The sequence below is a fragment of the Mobula birostris genome, chromosome 9, assembly GCF_030028105.1.
Source record: "Mobula birostris isolate sMobBir1 chromosome 9, sMobBir1.hap1, whole genome shotgun sequence".
NCBI lineage: Eukaryota > Metazoa > Chordata > Chondrichthyes > Myliobatiformes > Myliobatidae > Mobula > Mobula birostris.
In genome coordinates this window covers 54,522,244-54,544,899 of record NC_092378.1, presented here as the reverse complement: position 1 = coordinate 54,544,899, position 22,656 = coordinate 54,522,244, and the positions used below count along the sequence as shown (strand labels likewise).

General features: G+C 44.3%; 1 protein-coding gene across 2 annotated transcripts in view; it reads left to right on the top strand.

The window, feature by feature from the left end:
* Positions 1–21,598, top strand: part of pex26 (peroxisomal biogenesis factor 26) — a 24,566-nt gene extending 2,968 nt beyond the window's left edge. The window contains exons 3-5 of one of the 2 annotated variants that reach the window (XM_072268095.1): positions 867–1,183; positions 6,685–6,825; positions 7,591–21,598. In XM_072268095.1, coding sequence (XP_072124196.1) covers positions 867–1,183; positions 6,685–6,825; positions 7,591–7,694 — 562 coding nt within the window. In that variant the 3' untranslated portion in view covers positions 7,695–21,598. The remainder of the gene's footprint in view (positions 1–866; positions 1,184–6,684; positions 6,826–7,590) is intronic. The other variant, XM_072268096.1, reaches the window with a different exon arrangement.
* The last annotated feature ends 1,058 nt before the right edge of the window (positions 21,599–22,656 follow it).

Genomic DNA, 22,656 nt, shown 5'->3' with positions numbered 1-22,656 from the left:
TGCAGTCTTTTTACCCTAAAGTAGGGGTATGTAAAACTAGATTTATGGTGAGGGGGGATAAGGTTTAAAAGAGGTCAGAGGAAAGTGAGTGTATGGAACGGGCTGCCATTGGAACTGGTAGAAGCAGATACAATTACAACATTTTTACAAGGTATTTGGACCATTGTGTGATTGGGAAAACTATAGAGGAATATGGAAAAGCAAATGGGAGGTAGCTCAGGTAGGTAGATACCTTTGGTCAGCATGGGCTACTTGGGGTGCAGAACCGGTTTCTGTGTTGCATAACTGTGAGGCACTCTGAAACTTCAGCCAGTACCTGAGCCTGCGGCACCCCCTCCCCTCGCTCCCCATGGAATGCTGAATACTTACACGAGTCCCGGTGCAGGCTCTGGGGCCGGCCGTCAACAATTCCTCTCCCTGTCGGTGTTCGTTGTTTGCGTTTTATCTCTTGTTTTCATTCTCACTTCTTATTCTCGTCACACAGTCATTTTTGGTGCTCTGACTCTATGTCAGTAAATCCGTCAATCGTGTTCCCCCCCTCACATCTCCAGTCATGCATCGTCTTTGGTATTCCCACCCCCACCAATTCTCCTGCCATCCAGCCACATAGCAACAAATCTTTGCGATGTGGGAGGAAACCAGAGCACCTGGGGGCAATCCATGTGGGTACAGGGAGAGAGTTCAAACTCCACACTGACAGCACCAGGGGTCGGGGATTAAACCCAGATCCGTGGGGCAGTGAAGCAGAGGCTCTACTACCTGCACCACCGCATAGCCCACGACATAATCGCTGCTGTTTGTTATCTTTTATGGAATATTTAACGCCCCTGAAGATGCATGGAGCTGATGAAATTCTTTTGTGATAGCATCATTCTCTACAGCAAGGCTGGAGAGCCAGGCCTGGTACAGCAGGCGGTCTGCAGCTGGCTGAGGGACAGAGCCAGTGGCCGTGCCCCAGGCGGCGTGGCTGTGGTGCTGGAGCTGTACGTCCTGCATGTGCTGCTGCCGCTTGGTCTCTACGCAGAGGCAGAGAAGGAGATCACGGACACAGCAGTGTTGACGGAGCAGCAGAAGGAATTGGCACTGGAGCTGGTTTCGCAAAGGAGGTCCAGGTTGCTGGAGCAGGAGCCGGTGGATGGCAGGAGCCAGGATCCAGCAGAATGCAACAAGCAGAGGTGCTCAGGTAACCATCAGTATCAGCCTGATTCAGAACCATTTACAAACAGCGATGAGGAGCCAGAACGTAGTGAATCTGTGGAATTCATTGCCACAGTTGTGGAGGCCAAGTCATTGGTATATTTAAAGTGGCGGTTGATGAGCTCTTGTTAAGACATACGAACAGAATTAGGCCATTTGGTTCATCGAGTCTGGTCCACCAATCGACCATTACTGATTTATTTTTCCTTTCTTAAAGGTGTTGAGAGTTACAGGAGGAAGATGAGAATGGGTTTGAAAGGAAGCGAAATTAGTAATGAGTGAGTGACTCGATGGGCCGAGTGGCCTGGTTCTGCTCCCATGTTAACATACGCTGAAATGTGTCATTTGCTTTAACAACCAACACAACCTACATCCCACAAATGTCACCACACATTCTGATGCCGACGTAGCATGCCTGCATAGTTCAGCAGAACAATAGCAATACAAGCCCATTTTCTCCCTCCCCCACACGTCACCAACTCCAGGACAGGCTTTCTCTCGGCTTCCAACCTCCAGTCCCTGTTCCAGACTCACTTCCAACTTCCAGAGCCCCTGACCCAGGGGCCATAACCACATAGACTAGTTGGAATGAATGATCCCTTGCTACCTGCAGGGCTTGTGTAACACCAAATTCAAAGACACAGATTCAAATTCCGATGTACAGCACTTATAAAAAGTATTCACTCCCCCTTGGGAGTTTTCATCTTTTATTGTTTTACAACATTGGATCACAGTGGATTCAATTTGGCTTTGTTTTACACTGATCAACAGGAAAAAACTCATGTCAAAATGAAAACAGATCTGTACAAAGGGATCTAAATTAATTACAAATATAAAACACAATTGATTGCATAAGTATTTACCCCCTTCAAGACACTATTTAGTAGATGCACCTTTGGAGCAATTACAGCTTTGATCTGTGTGGCTAGGCCTCTATCAGCTTTGCACATCTGGAACTGCAATTTTTCCCCATTCTTCTTTATAAAACTGCTCAAGCATTGCATGGGGATCAAGAGTGAACAGCCCTTTTCAAGTTAGCCACAAATTCTCAATTGGATCGAGATCTGGAGTCTGATTTGGCCATTCCAAGACATTAACTTTGTTGTTTTTAAGCCATTCTGGTGTAGCTCTGGCTTTATGTTTGGGGTCACAGTCTTGCTGGAAAACAAATCTTCTTCCAAGTCGCAGTTCTCACACAGACTGTGTCAGGTTTTCATCCAGAATTTCCCTGTATTTTGCTGCATCATTTGACCCTCTACCTTCACAAGCCTTCCAGAGCTTGCTGCAGTGAAACATCCCTACAGTATGATGCAGCCACCACCAGTAGGGATGGTGTTTTTTTTTTAATGATGTGCAGTGTTTGACTTATGCTTATATAATGTCCAAAAAACTCAATTTTAATTTCATCAGACCATAAAAACTTTTTCCAGCTGACTTCAGAGTCTACCACATGCCTTCTGGCAAACTGTTCAAGATTTCATGTGAGTTTTTTTCAACAGTGGCTTTCTGCTTGCCACTGTCCTACAAAGCTGGGACTGGTAAAGCACCTGGGCAACGGTTGTTGTATGCACGGTCTCTCCCATCTCAGCCACTAAAGCAGGGGTAGGCAACCTATGGCCCACGGGCAAATACTGGGATACTATGCTTATCTGGCCCGCGAGCGATTTTTCCTTATTCTGAGTGTTTGACGCGACCAAGCTGATGGATATGCATGGCGTCTTGTTACACTGGCCCCAGGTTCTGTTTTGTTCCAAACCAAACACTGGTATACTGTATACGAATGACGGGAAGGCAGACTACCTTATTAATATGTATTAGATACTCTCCGTGCACGCGCAGGTTTTCAGATGGGATCGTTCAAATTTGTAAACAGAAACAGCGTCACTGTGTTTTAACAAGAAATCCACACTAAATATCCAGATATTTATATGTGCTACGATACTTGTTGAATAACTCGCGTTTCAAAATAAAATCGATGAAAAAAATTCCAATGGCAATGAATGCAAAACGCAGGAAGGTAGACTCTGAGTGCCGAAATTTCCAAGACACTTGGACACTAGATTACTTCTTCATCGAGCAAGCTGGGAAACCAGTTTGTCTCATTTGCCTAGAAAATGTTGCTGTGACAAATATCAGGCAACATTACAAGACCCACCATAGTGGAAATTTTAACAAGTTTACTGGGCAAGCAAGGAAAGATGAAGTTGAGCGAATGAAGGCTAGTTTCGGAAAACAAACGTCATTTTTTGCCAAAGAAAGCAGTGAAAATGCAGGAAATACCCGTGCCAGCTACGAAGTCTCAAAACGTATTGTCTCAAAAAGTGGACACTGCATCAGAAATTTTTCAAATGGAATTGATTGAGATGCAGTGTGACAACATATTGAGATCAAAATTTCATTCTGAGGATGTGTCAGTGCTTGACTTCTATGGAAAATATATTCATCCAAGTGGGAAGTATCCTGACCTCGTGGGCCATGAAAAAAAGATGGCATCATTGTTTGGCAGCACTTATCTGTGTGAGCAATTATTTTCAAAAATGAAGCACACCAAGAACCATTTGAGAACAAGATTGACTGATGCCCATCTGGATAATGTCTTGCTCTTGGCATCAACAAGTCTAACACCCAATATTGAGAAGCCTTCAAGCAACAAAAAGCATCAAGTTTCACATTGATTTGTTGACTGTTTGCATTAAAAGTTTCTTTTTTATTATACTTAATTTACCACCATTCAATGCATCATCTTCATAGGTTTTATGTTTAAAGATTCTTTGTGTCCTCTTAATAGATTCAAAAGATGCCTTGATTGAAATAAATTGCAACTAAACTGAGTTCTTTGATTACTAATTGGCATCCTTGGTTAAGCACAAATGATTTTCTAGCATGCGTTATTCATTAATTTGAGGCAAAACATAACTAGATGTATTTAAATGGATAATTCCCATATTTCAAGTTTTTTATGGCATTTATCTGGCCAACTGTCCACTCATTAATATGTGATCTGGCCCACAGAGGCAAAAAGGTTGCCGACCCCTGCACTAAAGCTTGTAACTTCTCCAGAGTTGTCATAGGTCTCTTAGTGGCCTCCCTCACTAGTCCCCTTCTTACACAGTCTCTCAGTTTTTTGAGGATGGCCTGCTCTAGCAGATTTACAGCTGTGTGATATTCTTTCCATTTCTTGATGATTGACTTAACTGTTCTTCAAGGGGCATTCAGTGACTTGGAAATTTTCTTCTATCCATCTCCTGACTTGTGTTTCAATATCCTTTTCGCAGACTTGTTTGGAGTGTTCTTTTGTCTTCATGGTGTAGTTTGTGCCAGGATACTGACTAACCAGCAGTTGGACATTCCAAATACAGGTGTATTTCTAGTGCAATCAATTGAAATAACTTGACTGCACACAGGTCTCCAAAAACAAATCTCTATTTAACTAATTATGTGACTTCTCAAAGCAATTGGCTGTACCAGTGATGATTTGATGTGTCAAATTAAAGGGGGTGAATACTATTTTGTGTTTTATATTTGTAATTAATTTAAATCACCTTGTAGAGATCTGTTTTCACTTTGACATGAAAGAGTCTTTTTCTGATTATCAGTATCAAAAGAGCCAAAATTAAATCCACTGTAATTCAATGTTGTAAAACAATAAAACATGAAACTTTTCAAAGGGGTGAATACTTTTTATTGGCACTGTACTTATCATGTGTACATGTGTATATACAGAGAAATACAGCATTTGCGTTAACACAAAGAGCAAAACCACATAAAACACAACAAGCGACAAAACAACCACAGCAGAACAACCCCTGATTTTGGACCAGAATGCTGGAAATTGGCAGCCTCTGTGGGGAGGGAAACAGTTCAGTGGTCTTGAGCAGCCCCCGTATATTCTGACTGTATTTCTGTTCTTGCAGTTTCTTGCTGTTGACTTTTCCTGATTTGTTGGGTTTCTGTCTAATCTTTTGCCCTCATGTTATTGCAACTGCTGACCGACAAGAGGCCCTGTATCCCTTTCCTACTGTCTTCTACACCGTCTTGATTCCTGGTGAGCTGGCAGCAAGCTGTTAAACTGTAAAGGCTGTGAAAATGGTGCACACACTTCGTACAGCCTTTGCTACACCGCTCTGTCATACACTGCTCTGTCTTTGTTGGATTCTAACCTGCATTAAAAACATGCTCTCATAAAGCTGCTGTGGTGTAGATTTGGAGAGCAGTTCCTCTGTTTTTTTGTGTGTGTGTGGCTTGGTATTGAGCTTGGAACAGGTAATGAGTACCTTTTACTCTAAAAGTCAGTCCTTTTGCTCTAAACTTGTCGTTGTTGCCAAGCTGTATCCTCGGACCTTCCATCTTAGTCCACTAAATCCTTATCTCTGGCATTTTGCATCTAGGATTATTGCAATGCTGTCTTCTCTGCCGTCCTGTCTTATATCATAGACCCTTCAGCCCACAATGTTGTGCTGATCCTTTAATCTTCTCCAGGATCATTCTAACCCTTTCTGTCTGTATAGCCTTCAATTTTACTTTCATCCATGTGCCTATCTAAGAGTCTCTTCAATGTCCTTAATGTCTCTGCCTCTACTGTCACCCCTGGCGCATGTTCCACAGATCTATCACTCTCTGTGTAAAAAGCATACCCTGATACTTTCCTCGAAAAACCTGAAAATTATGCCCCCTTGTATTAGTTATTTCTACCCTGCGGAAAAACTCTGGCTATCCATTCAATCTATGCCTCTGTTAAGTCACCTCTCCTCTTCCTCTCCAGTGAAAAGCCCTGGCTTACTCACCCTATTCTCATAAAAAATGCTTTCTAATTCAGGCATCATCCTGATAAATCCCCTCTGTACCCTCTCTAAAGCTTCCACATCCTTCCTATATAATGAGGTGATCAGAACTGAACATAATGCTCCAAGTGTAGTCTATAGTTTTGTAGAGCTGCAACATTACCTTGCAGCTACTGAACTCAATCTCCTGACTAATGAAGATTCTTAACTACCCTATCAACTTGCATGGCAACTGCAAGGGTTCTATGGACATGGACCCCAAGATCCCTCTGTTCTCACACACTGCCATTAATCCCATACTTCGTTTGACCTTCAAAAGTGTTTCACTTCATACTTTTCCAGATTGATCTCCATCTGCCACGTCTCAGACCAGCTCTGCACCCTGTCAACTATCAATGTCCCATTGTAACCTACGACAACCTTCTACGCTATCTGCAACACCACTGACTTTCAGGTCATCTGCAAACTTACTAATCCACCTGTACACTTTCTCATGAAACTAATTTATAAAAGCTAGATCAAGGAGGAACTCAGTGGGTGATAGATTCTTGGCCTGAATCACTGACTGTTTAATCCTCTCAATAGATGTCGGGTTCCTCCTGCATTTTGTGTTTTTTGCTCTGGATCTCTGGCTGTCTGCAGGTTCACTTGTGTTGATGTTGAGGATAATCATACAATGTTTATATTGCCTCCTCTCTCTCTGCAGCACACTACACACCACGCCACACGTTCAAGTTCATTAAGCAAGTGTTAGGGTTGTGTGGACGAAGTCTACATTTGGTATCTCTGCGCAAGCTGCTGCTGGCGGTGTTTGTGGCCTATCTACTGATGGTCAGGCTGGATCCTGGTGAGTGGCACATCTCCCTCATGTGCACCTGTTAGTCACTACAGCACCTCACAAATCCATGCCCAGTCCACCATCACCTGCAGGCTCCCTTCCGAGCTGCCCACCATCCTGACCGGGGTGATACATTGACAGTATTCCATTGTCACTGGGATTCCCTTCTTTCCAGCATTGCAAGAGCACCACCTTCAGGATGACTGCTGCAATTCATTCAGTTCAGTAACCCTGCAGCTCCTTGCTGTGGCTAACTTGGGACGGACAGTAAATGCTGGCCCTGCTGGCGACACCCAGCTCCCAAAATTTGAATCACACGAAGGAAGTGTTCCCAGAGCCATCTGCTATTACATCGTGATGCTCCAGGGACGGGTTGCAGTAGTATGGCACTGCCCAGTGCTCACTGAAGCGACATGATCATGATCATGTGTATCATGATCTGTACACATCATGATAGATCAGATGTGTATATTTTGAGTTTTTCAGGTCATATCAATCAATTCCATAACACCAGTAACACGAAGGCTGATTCAGTGTTTGGCTGTTCTCTTGGGTATGACTGGCTGAAGTAATCCCAAGAGTGCTCAGCGCTTGGTTATGGATGGTGTATAGAAAAGAGTGGGTGTGGGCTGACTGTGAACGAGGAGTGAGCAGTATGTAGGTGGACAGCTGACGTGAGATGAGTTAATAAGTATCTCTGTTTTTATTTTGGATTTCCAGCATATGCGGAGTGTTGATTCTCAAGGACATTTCTGTGTTTTTTTTTCTCTTCAGCTTCCCCAGCAACCTTATCCTGTTTAACCAGCCTCCGGCACTTTGTCAAGGCAACGTGGGACGCTATGTTTTCTCTTTACCACAAGGCAAGGATTGGTGTGTGACGGCGGTTGCCCATCCTCTTGTTGGTTAAGCTCCATGGTGTAGCGCATGTGAGGAAGTCCAGCAGCCAGGGTTTCACTGCAACTCTAGTGAAACTCATCCTGATCAGCATTATCGGATCTGCGGTCTGTGGCCTCTGCACAGCAGATACAAACCTCAACATTCTCTGCTGTGATCCCTTTAAGCCATCCTCTGTATTGAAGGGGTTAAATATCTGTCGCTGGGTTGCTGTTATTATCAGGCCTCTACTGATCAGTGTATTGAGGAGGTAAACATGTGGGGTCAAAGTGGGGAGCAAGCCCCAATCCCTTCGTGGCCTTGCCTGTTCCACTGGTCAATCCACCGCCTGCCAACTGTTCCCCTTAACCTCTGTGATGTATCCTTTCTTCCTTATTCCTCACAACCTCATCTAAATAACTGGTGGCATTGAGACACTTGTATTTGCTTATATTTCCGTAACTTTCTCTTCAATGTCACTCCTGGCAAATCCAAAACCCAAAAGTACCATTCTCTGTTTAGAAATTATTAAGTCCTGATATTTTTAATGATAGCAAATGGTATTTGCATTTCAAACCTGAGGATCTCAGACCACCAATTCTATATTTGGAATATAAAATTCTATTGTTAAAAACTCATGGGGAGGTATAAAAATTCCTTCACTGGGCCCTGGACCAACTTGGAAAGGATGCTATTGGAAGCATTATGAAATATTAAAGAATAATAAATTCGAGGGATGGAATATATCCTAAAATCCTAGCCCTCAGTATTTTCATCTCTCAAGTTTATTTATCCAATCATGGCTGGAACATTCAATCCAGGGATCGATCCTGAGGTCAAGATATTTCTCAATGTTACTTGGATTAATAAATGAAACTTCTCCTCCATTGAAAATCCAATTATAGGTAGCGTTAAAAAGGAGCGTATTATTTTTACACTCCATATATCATAGTCAGCAGTCTTGTCGAGATTAACTTCAAGACTTGTATTCTTACAGATGTTCTCCTGGACCTTGAGGATATTGACCACGTCCTTGTGAGAGCTGCTCACAAGGACATCATCAACAAAGGCTAAAGCTGTACATGACATATTGTCAGCAGTGTTGTTGCACGAATGAAATCCCCAGAGAGAGTTACTGGTAGATACAAAGCAGCTTCTTTATTCGACAGAACCAGGTACAGCAGGCATCATATGGAGATGCTTTCGGTAGAAAGGTCTTCTGGCCCAACGTGGGGCTTGATATTTATTTGCTAAGCACAAGGCAATTCCATATCTACAAAGTATAGACAATGCTTTCTTTTGAAGCTACATACAAACTTCACACCTTCTGATTGGCATCCATCCCGCATACGTCAGCAGCATCTGGACTGGGATCCACAGCTTTTAGGAATGCATTGTCCCACGCTGACTCCACAATACAGGAACAGAAAACTGGTAGCCAAAGCCATTTACTAAATGTAAATAACCTGAACCCAAAATTACTCTAACAGTCCCTCCTCTTCGGGAAAAAAAATAAATTTGTACCAGGAAAGGCCAACCTAGGAGATCTACTCAAATAGGGCAGCAAAAAAGCCCTGCCTCGAAATTCCTCCCCCCCCCCCAATTTTGTGTGCCAAGATCTACTTTAGCATCCCCTAATCACTACCTACCAAATGTTAAGCAGAGAGGTTGTTCCAGAAATTTGAACAAGTCATTAGAAATGCGGCTTCTGCAAGGACCTCTCCCTAGTGGCACCCCCTTCCGAAATGTCCAGTCAATCACTGGCGCGACTGCTGAAAGGGCCCAGCCCCTCAGACTGGAGGTTGCTGCTTTCAGATGCCGTGTGCAGTCTGAAATGCCATCGAAGTTGTGGAACTTGTTGTCTCTACTTTAACTTTAAAAAATCCTTCCCCATCTATTTTCCAATATCTTTTCTATTCTATGCTATTAAACTAATCATCTACCTTCAGCAGCCAGCCTTCATTTACAAAGTACCATCATCATCACACTTTAGCATGCTCTTCATGGTTTCCGTCTCGCTGTCTGCTGCTTCTGTCACGCTGTTGGGGTCTTCTGCCTTTGCATTTTCTCTGGGTATGTTTTCATCAGCTGTGGTCTGGCTGGTGTTCCTCTCTTAGGATCTCTGTAATTACACTTGATCCACCGCTCTGTCTGTGGGAGCAACAAGAGGGTGAGTCATATGCTTTAACTTGAATCCAGTGTTTCCACTGGCTGTCTCGCCGACTCTGCACACAGACACAAGTATCATGGGTTAAGAGTACCACCTGTGGCTCTGCCCAGCTGGGGGCAAGCCCTGGCCTTTCCGGCAGCACCCTCACTATAACTTGGTCACCGGACTGTGGAAGGACTATCTCCCTTCCCTCTGGCTCTCTCTGATCAGCGATTCGCTGCTGTTGCATCGCAAGGTCCTTCAACACTTTAAGTTGATTACAAAGGTCTTTCACATACTGTGTCATTCTATCCCTGTAGGCCCCAGGCTCTCCGCAACCTGTGATTACTCCATGATGTAGCTTCAGTAGTATCTGCCTAATACATGGTGGGACCACCACGTCTCTTTCCTACCTGTGTGCCTAGCTCCCATCTGGTCCCTGCTTTGCTCCTTTCTCTGCCCCCTCTCCTTCTCTTCTGCCCCCACCTCATCATATAATTTTACCAAACTGGCTTCTGTCATTTCTTCCTGAGCACTTGCAATTTTAATTGCCTCTTGTTCCTCCGCTGCCTTATTCGCAGTAATGTCTGGCCTCGGAGGGACTGGAAAAGCTTTATGTTCTGGAGACAGGCCATTCAGGATTGTTGCAGGGCCCGCCACTAAGGGATGCAATCTCAGTTTGGTCTTAAGGGTGGTATAGCCTGTTATTAATGGATATGATCCACTGGGCTTCTTTACCGGCCATATAGCCAAGTTAGTAGTTGCCACAGTCACTCTGAGTATCTCCAGGTGTTTTAGTTCTTTTACTTTACCCTGAACAGCGGTCAGTGTGTCAGTATTTATAGGGTACTACTTATGGGGTTTATACAGACCCCTCTCTATTTTAACTGAGTTTATCTTTACTCAATCACAATCTTGCTTGTGTATACCCCACACTGCTGGGAACTGCTGACAAAGTAACTCATAGATGCAGTCCTGGCTCCAGTCTCTGATGATCGGGGCGGCTGTTGGACTATGCTAGCCAGACTGTGTGTTCTATTGGTTGTACATGTTTGCTGCCCTGACTTGTCCATGTTATTTCTCCTTTTCCTGAATCTATAACAGCTCCTGCTTCCTTTAGGATGTCTATTCCAGGGATGGTGTCCTCATTATTTGGACATACCCAGAAATACACTGGAAGCTACACTCCCCTGTTTTCTAGTATTTGTGCCTCGCTTCTCTCTGCTTTCACTGTTTTCCCTCCTACACCCCGAATATAAATGGCCTGTCCGGTTGTTGGCAAGGGTAGGCCAGTTATTGATACCAATGCCCCTGTGTCCATTGGCATATTGCATTGCTGTCCTCCTAACAATGCTGTTGCGTACATCCACGGGGCACCAGCGCTGGCAGTGGGGCCCGCCGCCACATCTTTTTCTTTACTAGCTCTATGATCTGATCAACAGTCAGACTGGGCACCGATGGGTTGAGAGATAGTGTGTCTGCTGTGACATTCACCTGTTTTTCTTTCCTTTTTCTTGGACACTGCCTCCAACCATGTCCCAATAACTCCTTTACCCTCCCACGTCTATTCCAGCAGTTCTTTGCTTCGTGCCCTCATCGCTGGCAAGCAAAACAAACTCTCTGGTACATCATAGCAGCTGCTTCCACTATAGCCACTTTACGATCTCTCTTGCACTTTCTTGGGTCTATCTCACTGGCCCACGGACAGAGTAGGTCGACCCCACCGTTAAGCACTCAAAAATTGACCTTGGCTTTTTTTGCTTTTTTTGCTAAGTTGGCTAAGTAAAGTTATGAGGGAGACGAAGTATGATATACCCAATCTTAAATCTTCATTTAGCTATTGCTGCACATACCATAGGCCTTATTTCTCAAACAATACCATAGCATTTTTATCTAGGTATTTTTCCCAACCGTGTGTTCTGAGAAAGTAAAATGGAAATGAGCTCAATAAACTCCTCACATGTTTTAGGTGAAAGATATGAAGGGGTGCCTGATCCTGCATTTCCAAATTTCTGTATGTGTGCCTTCAAAAATAGGTCAAACTCACTTATTACCTCTAGAATGCCCATGTAGTTGCCGTTATCAGGCCTGCCAAATATGTCACTGGAGCCTCGGATAGCCAGTCCCCTCTCGACCAAAAATTTCACAACCGCCACCACTCTTCTCAATACGTCGGTCCAGTAGACACACTCTGACTCGAACTGTTTTTGCAGTTCTGTATCTATTCTTCTGTTGTCAGGTGCTAGTGTAACGTAGGTCAGTATCGTTTTCCTGTGGTGTTTGCTATTTTCATGCTCTCCTATGCGCTCAGCGACATGTTTCCAGTCGCTAAAGTCAGGTTTGAAGATGGACTGAGTTACCATCACTGAAGATGCGACATGCAAAACAAAACATAGCCAGTGGAAGGGGAATATAAGAGCCATTGCCTTGATATGTACTCACCATTTATGAGCCTGAGTTTGAAGTGAAATTTGGAGAAAAAACGTCTCTGCTGTTTGTATACTCATTCCGAAGCTTTGATATGCATATCCGTATTCCGGCAGGACTCCGGCCCTTTCTTAGCCCAGTACGCTCAGACTGAATCATCTAACATTTCCTTTCCCCAGTGAGCAGGATCAGTGCTGTAAGGATCCTCAGTAGCAGTAACGTTAACATTAATGGTGGCCCGACTTGGTTGCTCGGAGGCCTCTGTGGTCAGGAATCCCAAAGTCATGCTCTCTGCCTCTTCGAGGTTAGCTGCTGACTGTGGCAAGGACGGTGGTCCTGTGCTAACGCAGGTGCTAGCACTAGCGCTAGCTGTTGAACAAGTCTCTATTTGTCCACTGGTCCCAGACTGTGACGAGAGCGATGGTACTGCTGCATCATCGAGAACAGGTTTAAAAAATTCTGTCAATTTCAATGTCTTCTTTAATGCTTCTTTCTTACGGTCCTTGTTTCCTTGTATATATTTTCTTTTCTGTGCTCCACTCACGTATTTTTTTTTGTCCGCCATGATGATAGCTACCTATTTTGGGCTGCTCTGCAGCTTTGGCCCCTGGGCTGCGGCCCAGCCTAGCCCTGCCTAAAGTCCGGCCCTGGGCTTGTGAATGGTCATATTCATTGTCAAGGGCTGGCTCGGATCATCAGGGTTTTCAACCCGACATTGCTTGGTCTCAATAGGTGCCATCCTGACACATATATCTGGGTAAAGCTTTTCCCTGAAGTAACTCCACACTAATTCCCACACTGTGGTGTGTCCATCGTCGTCGATGAAGACCTCAACACCATTAGTCACTTTGAGACTGGATGCGGTGTGTCCGAAGATGACTGGTCAGGCCAATTCAGGCATGAATTGTCCTGGCACATGTTGGGCAGACACGTGTAGGCACTGCAGTCATTGCGCTGGTGGGTCTGGACTTGTGCAGCTTGCGCTTATGTTGTGCTTCAGCAATGCGCCTTGCTTCGTAAGCTTGACAGCCCTTGTGGATGAGGCCGCGCCAGGTAGGGCAGTCTTGTGCCAGCGTTTCCCAGCAGGTCGTGTCTATGTCAAATGACTTCAGGGAGGCCTTTATTGTGTCTTTGTAACGTTTCTTCTGCCCTCCACGCGAGCGTCTTCCAGCAGAGAGTTCCCCAAAAAGGAGTTGCTTGGGTATGCGCTCGTCCGGCATGCGGATGATATGGCCTGCCCACTGGGTCCGTGCTCTCATCAGCAGTGTGTGGACTGATGGTAGACTTGCTTTAGAGAGAAGTTCAGTGTCTGGTACTTTATCTTGCCATCTGATACCTAATATTCTGCGAAGACAAGTCATGGGGAAATGTTTGAGCTGTCTTGCATGCCTTCGACACACAATCCATGTTTCACAGACATACAGGAGGGTAGTGAGTACCACGGCTCTGTAGACCTTCAGTTTTGTTGCTGGACTGCTTCCTCGATGTTCCCATACAGTGGAGCGCAGTCTACCGAAAGCAGAACTTGCCTTCACTATTCTGCAGTTAACTTCTGTATCAATAGTCACTGCTCGGGAGAGGGTGCTGCCAAGGTAAGTAAACTGGTTCACTGCCTGTAGTTTCTGTCCTTTGATTGTGATTTTGGGTTCTGTGTACGGTGCATGAGGAGCAGGCTGGTGCATGACTTCGGTCTTTTTGATGTTGATGGTGAGTCCAAAGTTGTCACAAGCCATGGAGAATTTGTCCATGTTGACTTGCATCTCTGGCTCTGAGCCAGCATACAGGGCGCAGTCATCGGCAAAGAGGAGGTCTCTCAGAACAGTCTCCTTCACTTTGCTAATAGCTTGAAGTCTCCTCAGGTTGAAGAGCTTCCCATCCACTCTGTACTTGAGGCTGACTCCAGCATCACTGTCCTGGAAGGCATCATTCAGCACAGCAGTAAACATCATGCTGAACAGTGTGGGTGCAAGCACACAGCCCTGTTTGACGCCATTGGTGACTGGGAACGCCTCAGAGGATTCTCCGCCGTCCAGCACTCTGGTCATCATGCCATCATGGAACTGGCATACCATCTGAATGAATTTGGCGGGGCAGCCGAACTTTGATATGATCTTCCACAGACCTTGTCAGCAGACAGTGTCGAAGGCTTTTGTGAGGTCAACAAAAGTTGTGTAGAGTTCGCGATTCTGCTCCTGACACTTCTCCTGAAGTTGGCGCGCGATAAAAATCATGTCAATAGTACCACGACCTTTGCGAAAGCCACACTGACGCTGGCAGTAGGCCCAGCTCCAGATGAGTGACCAGACGATTTAGCAGGACTCTTGCAAGGGTTTTTCCTGCGATGGAGAGCAGCGAAATTCATTGGTGGTTGTCGCATACTTGTCGATTGCCCTTCCTCTTGTAGAGGTGTATGATGGATGCATCTTTAAGTTCCTGAGGAATGGATCCTTGCTTCCAAAAAGACTGGAACAACTCGGTGAGCTTCTCTATAAGTACAGGACCACTGGCTTTGTAGATCTCTGCAGGTATGGTGTCTGCCCCTGGGGCTTTGCCACTGGATAGCTGGCTGACAGCTTCCGTGACTTCGACTACTACCGGTGGGTCATCCATGGTGCTGTTAATGTCAACCTGGGGAATCCTGTCTATCGCCTCATCATTAATAGATGACGGTCAGTTGAGGACGGCTTCAAAGTGTTCAGCCCATCTCTGCAGGATCTGAGCCTTCTCTGTAATGAGAGTTGTACCATCTATGCTCAGGAGGGGGGTACTCCCGAGAGACAGGTCTGTAGAGAGTGTTGAGGGCTTCATAGAATCGTTTCAAGTCGTTTCTGTCAGCATATCCCTGTATTTCATCTGCCTTGGTACTCAGCCAGGCATCTTGCATTTTACGCAGTTTATTCTGGACTGTCCTGCGAGCACTGGTAAAGGCGTTTTTCGTGACAGCTGATGGTGGGTTGTTCTGATGGGCACGATGAAGGCAGTGCTTTTCAACAAGTAGAGCCTGTGTCTTCTCATCATTCTCATCGAACCAGTCATGCTGCTTGCGGGTAGAGAGCCCTAGCATCTTCAGTGCAGATGAATGGACAGCATCCCAGTCGTCCACAGCGCTGCCTGCAAGATGCAGGTCAGCAAGCTTGCTTTCTAAATCTTCAGCCAGTGCTGAAGCTATGCTGGAGTTCTTCAGCCTGGCCACATTGATTCTTTTCATAGCCGTGCTTCCTTGTGGTTGCCTCTTGGTTCTGATACGGAGCTTCATTTTGGAGACAATGAGCCTGTGATCTGTCCAGCAGTCAGCGCCACACATGGCCTTGGTCACTCTGACATCCTGCCTGTCTTTTCTCCTGACAATGAAGTGCCTCTACACTGATTCCCATACCACGCAAAATATAAAAGACGGGTACCAGTTAAACAGTACTTAAAACTGCAGAGTATGTACTCTGCAATCTGCCACTTTTGAGCGCCTGAACTCATGATGCCTGCTGTATTCCTTTGCATCACACTTGCAAAATGTGCACTAAAGTGCAGCTCCCCGAACGAGTGTACATGCCTCCACTCTGGCGTCCCGAACCATCGGTAACCATTCTTCGCAAGTGGTGGCTCCTTCTCACCAAGTTAACATGCAAAGTTTCCTCACTTACATAAACACACATGCACGCATGCACACTGCTTGTATATCTAGCAGTTCAGCTCTCCGCGTTTGTGGTACCTTGTGTTCCTGTGTACCGCTGACCCAAACAGATCCAAGTCTGAGTGCGATTTTAGAAAATACTCACCCACTTAGACTGCTAAGATTATTGGTCACATGATGGGTCACGAAGGTATCCCACTTCTGATACCAAATGTTGTTGCGTGAATGAAGTCACCGGAGAATTACTGGTAGATACAAAGCAGCTTCTTTATTCAACAGAACCAGGTACAGCAGACATCATACTGAGACGCTTTCGGTGGAAAGGTCTGCTGGCCCAACGTGTGGCTCGATGTTTATTTGCTAAACACAAAGGCAGTTCCATATTTACAAAGTATAGACAATGCTTTAGAAACATAGAAAATAGGTGCAGGAGTAGGCCATTCGGCCCTTCGAGCTTACACCACCATTCAGTATGATCATGGCTGATCATCCTAACTCAGAACCCTGTACACGCCTTCTCTCCATACGCCCTGATCCCTTTAGCCACAAGGGCCATATCTAACTCCCTCTGGACTTCCCCAACATAGCGAACAATCTTCCTGCATCTAGCCTGTCCAATCCCTTTAGAATTTTATATGTTTCAATAAGATCCCCCTCAATCTTCTAAATTCCAGCGAGTATAAGCCTAGTCGATCCAGTCTTTCATCATATGAAAGTCCTGCCATCCCAGAAATCAATCTGGTGAACCTTCTTTGTACTTTCTCTATGGCAAGAATCTCTTTCCTCAAATTAGGGGACCAAAACTGCACACAATACTCCAGGTGTGGTCTCACCAAGGCTTTGTACAACTGCTGTAGTACCTCCCTGTTCCTGTACTCGAATCCTCTTGCTATGAATGCCAGCAAACCATTCGCCTTTTTCACCGCCTGCTGTACCTGCATGCCCACTTTCAATGACTGGTGTATAATGACACCCAGGTCTTGTTGCACCTCCCCTTTTCCTAATCGGCCATCATTCAGATAATAATCTGTTTTCCTGTTCTTGCCGCCGAAGTGGATAACCTCACATTTATCCACATTAAATTGCATCTGCCATGAATTTGCCCACTCACCTAACCTATCCAAGTCACTCAGCATCCTCCTCACAGCTAACACTGCTGCCCAGCTTCGTGTCATCCGCAAACTTGGAGATGCTGCATTTAATTCCTTCGTCTAAGTCATTAATATATATTGTAAACAACTGGGGTCCCAGCACTGAGCCTTGCGGTACCCCACTAGTCGCTGCCTGCCATTCTGAAAAGGTCCCGTTTATTCCCACTCTTTGCTTCCTGTCTGCCAACCAATTCTCTATCCACATCAATACCTTACCCCCAATACCGTGTGCTTTAAGTTTGCACACTAATCTCCTGTGTGGCACCTTGTCAAAAGCCTTTTGAAAATCCAAATATACCACATCCACTGGTTCTCCCCTATCCACTCTACTAGTTACATCCTCAAAAAATTCTGAGATTCGTCAGACATGATTTTCCTTTCACAAATCCATGCTGACTTTGTCCGATGATTTCACCGCTTTCCAAATGTGCTGTTATCACATCTTTGATAACTGACTAGCATTTTCCCCACCACCGATGTCAGGCTAACCGGTCTATAATTCCCCAGTTCTCTCTCCCTCCTTTTTTAAAAAGCGGGGTTACATTAGCCATCCTCCAATCCTCAGGAACTAATCCAGAATCTAAAGAGTTTTGAAAAATTATCACTAATGCATCCACTATTTCTTGGGCTACTTCCTTAAGCACTCTGGGATGCAGACCATCTGGCCCTGGGGATTTATCTGCCTTTAATCCCTTCAATTTACCTAACACTACTTCCCTACTAACATGTATCTCCTTCAGTTCTTCCATCTCACTAGACCCTCAGTTCCCTACTATTTCCGGAAGATTATTTATGTCCTCCTTAGTGAAGACAGAACCAAAGTAGTTACTCATTTGGTCTGCCATGTCCTTGCTCCCCATAATCAATTCACCTGTTTCTGACTGTAAGGGACCTACATTTGTCTTAACCAATCTTTTTCTTTTCACATATCTATAAAAGGTTTTACAGTCAGTTTTTATGTTCCCTGCCAACTTTCTCTAATAATCTTTTTCTCCCCTTTCCTAACTAAGCCCTTTGTCCTCCTCTGTTGGACTCTGAATTTCTCCCAGTCCTCAGGTGTGCCGCTTTTTCTGGCTAATTTGTATGTTTCTTCTTTGGAATTGATACTATCCCCAATTTCCCTTGTCAGCCATGGGTGCACTACCTTCCCTGGTTTATTCTTTTGCCAAACTGGGATGAACAATTGTTGTAGTTCATCCATGCGATCTTTAAATGCTTGCCATTGCATATCCATCGTCAACCTTTTAAGTATCATTTGCTAGTCTCTCTTAGCTAATTTTGAAGCTACATACAAACTTCACACCTTCTGATTTGCATCCATCCCACAGACGCCAGCAGCGTCTGGACTGGGATCCACAGCTTTTAGGAATACATTGTCCCACACTGACTCCACAATACATTATCGAGGAACAGAAGATTGGTAGCCAAAGCCCTTTGCTAAATGTAAATGATCTAAACCCCAAAATCACTCCAACAAGCAGCAAGATAGAAACCAGAACCATCCCTATCTAATAAACAGAATAGATTAGGGATCCCCAACCTTTTTTGCACCGCGGACCGATTTAATATTGACAATATTCTTGCGGACCAGCTGACCGGGGTGGGTGTTGAAATAGGGTTAAACTCACCTCAACATGTCTTTTACAGTTAGGGTTGCCAACTTTCTCACTCCCAAATAAAGGACAAAAGTAGCAGTCAAATCCCGGGACACTTTACCCCGGAAAAAGACTACCAAGACCATGAAGCCTTGCACAGGTACGCACATACATGTACGTGCTGATTTTTTCCCCCACAGACCGGTTTTGCCTTCATCTTCCAGACTATACTGTACATACATTATTTCTACTTTATATAGGCTGTGTATTTATCATATCATTCCTGCTTTTACTATATGTTAGTGTTATTTTAGGTTTTATGTGTCATTTGGTATGATTTGTTAGGTTAATTTTTGGGTCTGGGAAAGCTCAAAAAATTTTCCCATATAAATTAATGGTAATTGCTTCTTCGTTTCACGCCATTTCGGCACGAAATGGGAACGCTCTACCTTAGTGGGGGAAATACGGGACAAGGGCGGTCTGGTATGGGACAAACCAATTTAGCCCAATATACAGGATGTCCTGGCAAATACGAGACAGTTGGCAACCCTATGTTCAAGATCAACAGTGGGCGTGACAGGGAATGATGAAAGGTGCAATTGACTCATATCATTTCCTCACGGCCGGGTCGCACATGGCTTTGCGGCCTGGTACCGGTCCATGGCCCAGTGGTTGGGGATCGCTGGAATAGAGTGTCCATGACAATGTTAAATAATGAGGAAAGCAGGTCACCACAGTTTACCCATCTTAAAATAGATAGATCCAAATTTAGACTTGCCATTCTCAACAAGATTGTTGGAACCGGCATACAAGTTTGTGATGAGGTTTACAAAACGAGTGCGACACCCCACCCCACCCAAATCTGGTCTAACAATAAGCAAATGGCCAAGGGAGTCAAATGCTTTTGCAAGATCAACAAACACTACTGTTAGCTAGAACCCATCAGTTCCCTTGCCAGACCTTTTTTTTATTAGCATTACAGTGAAGGCTATACATCTCAACTTTAGCTTCCTTGTTTCAAGCTTGTATGGCCTTTCCCTTTTTGTCTACAGAAATATTAGTAACATTTCCTAAAATCCTAAAACTGAAAATCATTATTAATAATATCTAATGATGGATTATCTAATATGGCCAAAGCTGCTGAAGTATGTCTCTATCTGTATATAGATTCTGTCTGGTTGGTAATAGATGCACTGACTATGACTGAAGTTAACCTCATGTTCATCTTACCTATTAGTATTTAAATACTTATCTCTCAATTGGACAAACTCTAGTTTCCTTTAATATGAAATCTGTTTATTGGTCTTGGAGCCTTATCACACTGTCAAGGAAAACATAAATGTTTTTCTTGCCAATGTATTATTTTTGCTCCAAGGCCAATAGTCTATATTGATTGAGGTCTACCTTTCTTAACCGGTTTCTGTGCAACTAGAAGACTTGGAGGTACATTGGCTCTTCTCGTCAAGTTGTGCAGAGCTGGGTGCATGTAGAACTCGTGCTGGCCTAGACCAATCTTTGAGTTGAAGGATGCATCACATTCATTGCATTTGAATGACCTGGAATTCTGATGCACAAAATCAGCACATCCCTCATCAGAGTCTGGTCTGCTCACATACAAGACTTTGGGTTTGGACTGTGTGAGGGAGATATGCCATTAAAAGATCCACTCCAGTTGATATAGTCCAGTGAAACTGACCATGGTGATGAATACAGCCTTCCTCGCTGTAGCAAAGGCCACCCAATAATCTCCCTCACTACAGCAGGGGTTTTCAACTTTTTTTTATACTATGGAGCCTTATCATTAACCAAGGGATCTGTGGACTCCAGGATGGGAACCTGTGCGCTACAGCATCACTGGGCTGGTGCTCCAGTAACTGGCACAGTATGGCCATCAGCAGTCATTGCCAATCTTCAATAAATAAACTGGACTTCCATTTACAATAGAACACACCATGACTGGACCTTGGGGCAGGAGTCTCTAACCATACAGTTGTTGTCAGACATAACAACGTGGATTGAGTTACAGGTTCCAATCACACTGTAAATTTGCTTAATCAGGAAAGTTGACAATAAAGATAAACTGGAAATGTATTGATTCTTGTTGGTTTGGAAAAGGTTCCCAATGGGTAACAATTTGTTTTAGTCTTTACCAGCCCCGGGAATCCCTCAGGGCAGTGTCCTTGGCTGATCTTCAACTGCTTCATCAATGACTTTCCTTCCATTGTAAGATCAGAAGTGGAGTAAAACCAGAATGCTCAATTCCATTGTCTTCTCAGCAAGTGAAACAGCCCATATCTGCATGCAGCCATGCCTTGTTAATATACAGCATAGGCTGATAAACAGATACAATATTTTTTATGTAATGTGGCCAGGAAATAATCTCCAACGTAGTTATAACACATACAATGAGTCAAATCTCCCACCATCAATAGGCGAGGAAGGAGTCTCCATGAATTAGAAATACAGCTGAATCAGACACAGAGTGACTACAAGAACAGGTCAGATGCAATTTTCCATTGCAACTAACTGGCCTTCTGCCTTACCATCGACAAGGCAGTTGTGAGGAGTATGATGGAATAATCTCCCCTTTCCCAGATGAATGCAAGTCCCAACAGTTTTCCAGAGGCTCAGTGCCATTTAAGACCAAAAAAGGCCCATTTATGTGCCATTCCCTCCCTCCACCACCAACACACAATGGCAGCAGTGTTAACCATTTAGAAAATGAATTATAGTTACCCAGGCTACTCCAAGGGCACCTCACAAACCCATGTGAGATTCATGCTCTACCACTAAGGAAGAGGTCAGCAAGTTCATGTAGTAATCGGTTTACTATTGATAAGTTGTACACCACCATGACTTGCACAGCAAAGGAACTGGCTTTTCAGCCCACAGCAACTTCTGACTATGATCCTAATCCCATCGGCCTGTACATGGTCTGTATCCCTCCATTCCCTGCCAGTTCACATGTCTGTCTAAATATCTCTTAAACATTGCTACTGTATCTGCTTTCACCATTTCCCATGGCAACATGTTCTGGGCACCCATCATTTTCTATGTTAAAGAAGTTGCCTTTTAAATCTCCTTTAATCTCACCCCCTCCCCCACCACCGCCACATTAAAAGTTAATGCCTTTTAGCACTAAAGATTTTCATCCTGTGAAAAAGGGACATCAACTTTCTACTCTATGCCTGTCATAAGGTTTTATACTTCTATCAGATTGCCCCTCTGACACTCCAGAGAAAATAATCCCGGTTTATCCAACATCTTATTGCTAATATTCTCTAGCCCAGGCAACAGCCTGGGCTACATTCTCTTCTGCACCCTCTCCACAGATTCCACATCCTTCCTGTAATACAGTGCCCAGAACTGCACATAATACTCCAAATGTGGCCAAACCAAAGTTTTGTATAGCTGCAATGTGACTTCCTAACTTAACTAATCAACAAGTTGATTGATGCTGTACACCACTTTTGCTTCTCTATCTACTTGTGTTGCCACTTTAAGAGTGTTAGAGACTTGTATTCTAATATTCCTATCTATGTCAATGCTTCCTAAGGGTCCTACCATTTACTGGGAACGTTACCTTTATAATTGACCTCCCAAAGTGGACACTTCACACTTGTCTGGATTGAACTCCCTTCTTTCATCTCTCTGCCCTCTCCCCAATTCCACCTAGTCTATATTATGCTGAATCTGTTGACAACCTTCCTCATTTTCCACAATTCCTCCAATTTTTGTGCATCTGACAGTTACTAATTAACCCTACAGTGTTGTCCAAAATTTTCCCAGCAGTAGTCCTTGTGGAACATCACTGGTTGCAGACCTCTGGTCAGAATAACACTGTCTTCTTCAGCCAAACTAATTTTGAATGCAATCTTCCAAGTCTCCATGAATCCTATGTGGCTTAATCTTCTGAATCAGCATAGTATGAAGGACCTTGTCAAAAGCTTTACTAAGATCATGTGGCTAACATTAACTGCCTTCCCTACCTTCATCAATCACCTTAGTCACCTCAAA